Source organism: Carlito syrichta, unplaced genomic scaffold (genome assembly GCF_000164805.1).
Source record: "Carlito syrichta isolate Samal-C Ts95f unplaced genomic scaffold, Tarsius_syrichta-2.0.1 Scaffold304713, whole genome shotgun sequence".
Classification (NCBI taxonomy): domain Eukaryota; kingdom Metazoa; phylum Chordata; class Mammalia; order Primates; family Tarsiidae; genus Carlito; species Carlito syrichta.
In genome coordinates, this window is record NW_007248809.1 from 507,283 (window position 1) to 513,434 (window position 6,152).

General features: G+C 52.8%; 1 protein-coding gene across 1 annotated transcript in view; it reads left to right on the top strand.

Moving 5' to 3' along the window:
• Nucleotides 1–6,152, top strand: part of P2RX5 (purinergic receptor P2X 5) — a 14,855-nt gene that overhangs the window by 1,025 nt on the left and 7,678 nt on the right. Inside the window, exons 3-9 of the mRNA XM_021713755.1 lie at nucleotides 2,696–2,912; nucleotides 3,529–3,600; nucleotides 4,181–4,256; nucleotides 4,348–4,444; nucleotides 4,759–4,839; nucleotides 5,141–5,279; nucleotides 5,852–5,982. Of these exons, the coding sequence (XP_021569430.1) occupies nucleotides 2,696–2,912; nucleotides 3,529–3,600; nucleotides 4,181–4,256; nucleotides 4,348–4,444; nucleotides 4,759–4,839; nucleotides 5,141–5,279; nucleotides 5,852–5,982 (813 nt within the window). The remainder of the gene's footprint in view (nucleotides 1–2,695; nucleotides 2,913–3,528; nucleotides 3,601–4,180; nucleotides 4,257–4,347; nucleotides 4,445–4,758; nucleotides 4,840–5,140; nucleotides 5,280–5,851; nucleotides 5,983–6,152) is intronic.

Here is a 6,152-nt window from a genome sequence, read left to right on the forward strand (position 1 = left end):
TGGTCGTGTGAGTCCTCCGGGGACTTCTGGAGGGCGGGGCCGGCGGGGGGACGGAGGTGGCGGCCGGGGCAGGCGTCAGCAGCCGTGTCCTTTTGCAGGGTCCTGGAATTCGCACGTGTGCACGTGGCTGTTCCTGTGGTGGGGGCGGGGGGAGGTCTGTGGCCCTGTTGGGGAGTTAGTCCTCCTGGGGCCCCTAGGTGTCAGGGAGGGTTAGGAGAGAGCCATCTACTACCCCACCGACTCTGGAGGTGATGAGGTGGAGGCAGGGTCTTCTAGGTTCCTCCAGTTATGAGGCTTTCCATGGGCGGCTTCTTCGCCTGGTTTTGGAGCCTCCAGGGTTAGGACCATGGGAAGGGGCAGGGATGCAAGGGCTTGGGTGGCAGCTGTCGCCCCAGGAGCTTCCCTGAGCCTTGGCCTGGCGGCTGACCCAGGCGCCGGCTGGTTCTTTATAATCACTGGGCGTCGTACTCAGGGCTGCACAACTCAGAAGCCTGGCATGTCCCTGCGCTCCCTTCCGGTCAAGTCACCCCACCCACGGCCAGTTTCTGTCCTGTCCAGCTGGGGGTCCTGCCCAGAGGTCTCTACCCCTGCACCCAGCTCGGCTGTGCCCTTCCTCCATTCCCATCCCATCAGGCAGGAGCTGGCGCCTTCAGTCCAGGGCGCAGCTTGTTGAAGCTGTTTAACCAGGAACGTTCAGAGTCCTCATGCCAGGGGTGTACAGGTGGAGGGAGGAAGTAGCACCGGACAACTGGGTGCTACTGAATGTGCTTTCCTTTGCTCATTCACTAAAGGCTGTTGAGTCCCTCCTAATTCCCCCTGGGAGGGCAACCCTGACTCACCTTACTGCCTCATGGAGGCCGAGCACTCAGCATCTCCTGAACTTTATCCCAAGGCTTTAAAGATCTCCTTTAATCTGGAATTGTTCCCAAGTCTTTCTTTGTAATTCGTCGACGTTTTTTGAAGAGCACGGCATTTTTTTAAAGCCATGTTTTAACCGAGGTCAAATTCACATAGCATATAATTCACCATTTTAAAATGTACAGTTCGGTGCTTTTTAGTACATATCATCACTATCTAATCACAGAATGTTTCAGTCACCCCCAAAATAATAAACCTGTGTCTGTCACCGGTCAGGCACAACTGTCCCTCACCCCCTTTCTCTGACAACCTCTAGTCTACTTTCTGTCTCTAGGGATTTGCCTACTCTGGACATTTCATTTAAGTGAAATTGTACATTTGGCCTTTTTCACTCTGACTTCTTTCACTCAGTATGTTCTCAAAGCTCATCCACGGTGGAGCACGTATCAGATCTTCATTCCGGTTAGTGGCTGAATAATACCCCCACTGTATGGATAGACCATTTACTGCTTATCCATTCATCGGTTGATGGAAATTGGATTATTTCTGTTTTTTGGCTATTATAATAATGCTGCTATGAATATTCATGTGCAAGTTTTTTGTGTGGTCATATGTTTTCATTTCTCTTGGTAGTTTCACTCCTAGGAGTGGAATTTCTGGGTCATGTGATAATCCATCTTAAACTGGTTGAGGAACTGCCAAACTGTTTTCCACAGTAGCTCCATCATTTTACATCCCCATCAGCAATGTACAAAGGTTCCATTTCCTCTACATCCTTGTCAACATAGGTTGTTTGTAGTTTTTTTTTTTTTTTAATTATAGCCATCCTACTGAGTGAGAAGTGGTATTTCAATGTGGCTTTGGTTTGCATTGCCCTAATAACTAATGATGTTGAGCATCTTATCATGTCCTTATTGGCTACTTGTGTGTCTTTTTTGGTGAAATGTATATTCTAATTCTTTTCCCATTTAAAAATTAAACCATAAATTGTTTAATAAAAACTTATTAAACAGTAAGTCTTTTTATTGTTAAATTGCAAAAGTTCTTTACATATTCTGGATACTAAACCCTTCTCAGATAAATGTTTTACAGATGTTTTCTCACATTCTGTGGGTTGTCTTTTCACTATTTTGACAGTGTCCTTTGATGTACACTTTTTAATTTTTTTTTTTTTTCAAGACAGAGTCTTGCTGTGTTGCCCAGGCTGGAGAGCAGTAGTGTGATCAGAGCTCACTGCAGCATCAAACTCCTGGGCACAAGGGATCTTCCTGCCTCAGCTTACCAAATAGCTAAGACTATAGGCATGTGCCACAATGCCTGGCTAGTATTTGTGGGGTTTTTTTGCTTTTTTGTTTTTTGTAGAAATGAGTTCTCGCTATGTTGCTCAGATTGGGAAGTTTTTAATTTTGTTGAAGTCCAATTTATTTCTCTCTTGCTGCTTGTATTACAGGATTCATACTCTTATTTTGGAGGATGACCTCAGTTTGGGTTTGTCAAAGGTTTCTTCCTGACTGGTTTCAGGCTGGGTACCTTTTCATCTAACCATCCCGACAACTCATGGTGGGAGGCACTGTTATCCCCATGTCATATCTGAGAAATTGGCCTGCCTGGGGTCATGTAGCCAGTATGTGACTGAGCTGGTTTTGGCCCAGGCTTGTCCAACTTTGGAGCTTCTGCTTTTCAGAGTGCTGGTCTTTGCTTCCTTAGAGCTCCTGCTTCTGGAGTTACAGGCAGCAGTGGGAGCTGTGACCACTGCCCAGGGGCTGGTGGGACAGGTGGAGCCCTGAGTCTGCCGCACTCCACTTCAGGAGTTGCTGTGATTCCTACTCCACCCCAGGCCTAGGGAAACTTCCCTGAAAGCAGCAGTGTGGCTGAGGCCTACCTGCTGGCCCCCTTCCTACAGATGGGTGTTCCTGGTGAAGAAGAGTTACCAAGACGTCGACACCTCCCTGCAGAGTGCTGTTGTCACCAAAGTCAAGGGTGTGGACTTCACTAACACCTCAGATCTCGGGGAGCGGCTCTGGGATGTCGCTGACTACGTCATCCCAGCCCAGGTCTGAGCCTCCACCAAGCACTGGCAGTGCCTGGCTTGGGTGGGTCACATGGGAAGCTGCTCGGGTACCTGGGAATTGCCATCCATTGTCTAGGGCAGCTGTCAGGACTTGCAGATAGTGACCCTGTCCAGATCCCACCTCCACGCCAAACCCCTGTCCTCTTCGACTGCTCTGCTCCCAATAATCTCTGAGTCTATTGAGACCACATGGGGCTTGAGAACTTTCAGAGCATCGAGAGTCAGGTGGCCTGGCACAGAGAAGACCCCTCCTATGCCCCTGCCCCTGGAAATAGCTCCCCAACCTGTTTGAAGTAGACTTGGACCAGGGCTGGGGCAGCCCCATCACTGCCCCTCCTTATTCCAGACATGCCCTTAGATCCAGGGACTGAGGTCAGCATAGTGCTTTGTGAGGCAGGGGCAGTGGGGGTTTGTGGGCCTGGAAGAGACACTTGCTCAGGGACTGCGCAGTGATGGAGCAGATGGGCGGAGTGTTGAGCAGATGTGGCCCCATCGTCCTCAACACCCATGCAGAGGTGTCGCCCCTTGCCAGACAGCCCTGGGAAGGAGGGTCTCCAAGTGGGCAAGAGGAGGTTCTCCAATGCCCCCTGGTTCTGCAGGGAGAGAACGTCTTCTTTGTGATCACCAACCTGATTGTGACCCCCAACCAGCGGCAGGACATCTGTGCTGAGGTTTGATTTGGCTCAGGGCACTGGGGTGGGTGTGGGGGAGCTGCCAGTAGGGGTTGGAGTCAGCCCTCTCCAGAAGCAGGGGCTTCTGCCCACTCCAAGGGTCTGGGGAGGCCATGTACACTGGTGTACATTTCCTGCATTGTTTGGGGAAAAGCAGGTTCTCAAAGGGTGTGCGGCCCCGGGCCAGGAAAGAACCCTGTTCTTTTCTTTTTTTGAGTCAGAATCTCACTCTGTTGTCCAGGCTGGAGTGCAGTGGCATGCTCACAGCCACCACAGCTTCGACCTGCTGGGCTCAGGTGATCCTTCCAACTCAGCCTTCCAAGTAGCTGGAACTACAAGTGTGCACCACCACATCTGGCTAATTTTTTGATTTATGGTAAAGATGAAGTATTGCCACATTGCCCAGGCTGGGCTTAACCCATGGGCTCAGGCAATTCTCTCACTTTCGCCTCTCAAAGTGCTGAGATTATAGGCGTGAACTACCACGCCCAGTTGAACCCCTGTTCTAACCCCTGCGGTGGGACCTAACTCTGAGCTCTGGGAAATACCCCCCATCCAGGTGCCCTTTCTCTCCTGGCAGAGTGAAAACATTCCCGATGGTGCGTGCTCTACGGACAGTGACTGCCACCCAGGGGATGCTGTCATAGCTGGAAATGGTGAGGCCCTGGAATGGCCAGGCCTGGTGGGGGGTGAAGGGGGACTTGGAGCTGAGTGGCTCCTGGCGTTGTTCCTGTCCCACCCCTGCAGGAGTGAAGACTGGCCGCTGCCTAAAGACAGAGAACCCAGCCAGGGGCACCTGTGAGATCTTTGCTTGGTGCCCACTGGAGACAAACTCCATGCCAACGTGAGCGGCTACAGCCCTGGGACTAGGAGTCTGTGCAGTGGGTCCCAGCTCGAGGACGGGACCCTCAGTTCATGCAGCGGGTCCCAACTTGAGAGCAGAGGCTGCCCGCTCTGGGGCCTCATTCTGAGAGAGAAGTCAGGACATCCCAGGGAGGTCTGAGGACCTCCCAGCACGAGCAAGTTATCTGTCCTTGGCAAAGGTTCCCAGAGGATCCCTGGAGAGGCCTCAGCCCTGCCACAGGCATGGGAAGGGGTGGGGTGGGGGGAGGACGGCAGCAGGACCTCTTGGACAGGCCATTCTGGACTGGTTTTCAGGGAGCCGTTCCTGAAGGGTGCCGAAGACTTCACCATTTACATAAAGAACTTCATTCGTTTCCCCAAATTCAACTTCTCCAAGTACGTGGGCTTGGCCCCTGGGGACCCGGGTTGAGGCCTTGGCTTGTGATTCAGACTCCCTGAGGGCCTTGGCAGGCCCTCCTCGTGGCTATGCATGATCCCATGTGCATGGCATGTTTTGAGCATGTTAGTGAGCAACTGAGTGACCAGGGGTGCCCTGTCCCCTTACTGTGGAGCCGGGTGTTAGCTGGGGGAAGTGGTCAGGACTTGGATTGGGTGAGAGACCCAGTGACTCTTGGGTCAGGCCCAGGAGCCCCAAGCCTCACCCTCATTTCATTGGCTATTCACGGCCTCCCCCCAGGAGCAATGTGAGGGACATCAAAGACACATCTTTTCTGAAATCCTGTCTCTTTGGCCCCAAGAACCACTACTGCCCCATCTTCCGAGTGGGCTCTGTGATCCGCTGGGCAGGGAGTGACTTCCGGGATATAGCTGTGCAGGTGAGTGACCTTCCCCAAGGGTCTGGGGGCTCTGGGCCTGGGCTCTGCAATGAGGAGAGGGGTGTGGAAGGGGACTTGTGGGGTAGGGGTGGCCCTGAAAAGCCACTTGCCCCCAGGGACTCACTGTTTTGGAATTAGCTGTGACACCCAACTGGACTGTGGCAGTACTTGGAAGGGTGAAGGGTGGAGGTGGCGCCTGCTGGGTAGCTCTTAGTCTCTGGGGCATCAGCTGAAAGAGGGAGAAGTGTGCGCTACCACACCTGGCTAATTTGAGCCAAAAGGAGCCCCACACACAGCCTGGCGTGCATGTGAGGTGCCTGCCCACAGAAGATGCATACTCTGGGTAGTCCCCTTCTCTCTGAAGAACACAGGAAGGTGAAATTGGGGCCAGGGCGGTGTTATTCACAGCCACCCCAGGCATGGAGCGCGAGCCTCTGGGAGGGGTGGTCCAGTGGGATGACCTCTCGCCTGAGCGCCTCCTGGTCTTGTCCAGCTCTCGGGAAGGGCTGGCCTGAGGCTCTGTCCATCTCCAGAAAGCTCTGTGTGCTGACCCTTGTCTCTCTTTCATCAAGGGTGGTGTGATAGGAATTCAGATAGAGTGGAACTGTGATTTGGATAAAGCTGCCTCTGAATGCAACCCTCACTATTCTTTCAGCCGTCTGGACAACAAGCTTTCAAATTCTGTCTCCGGGTACAACTTCAGGTATCTTCTGCCTTGTGACTCTGACCATGATTCATGACCTTCCCTGGGTGCTAGCACTATGACACCTCTTCCTGGGGGTGGGCATCAGAGCAGGCAATGCCAGGAGAGGTGATTGAGGAGAGCTGTGGAGCCCAACTGAGTGGCCAGGACCAGCAGTCAGTGGGGGGGGG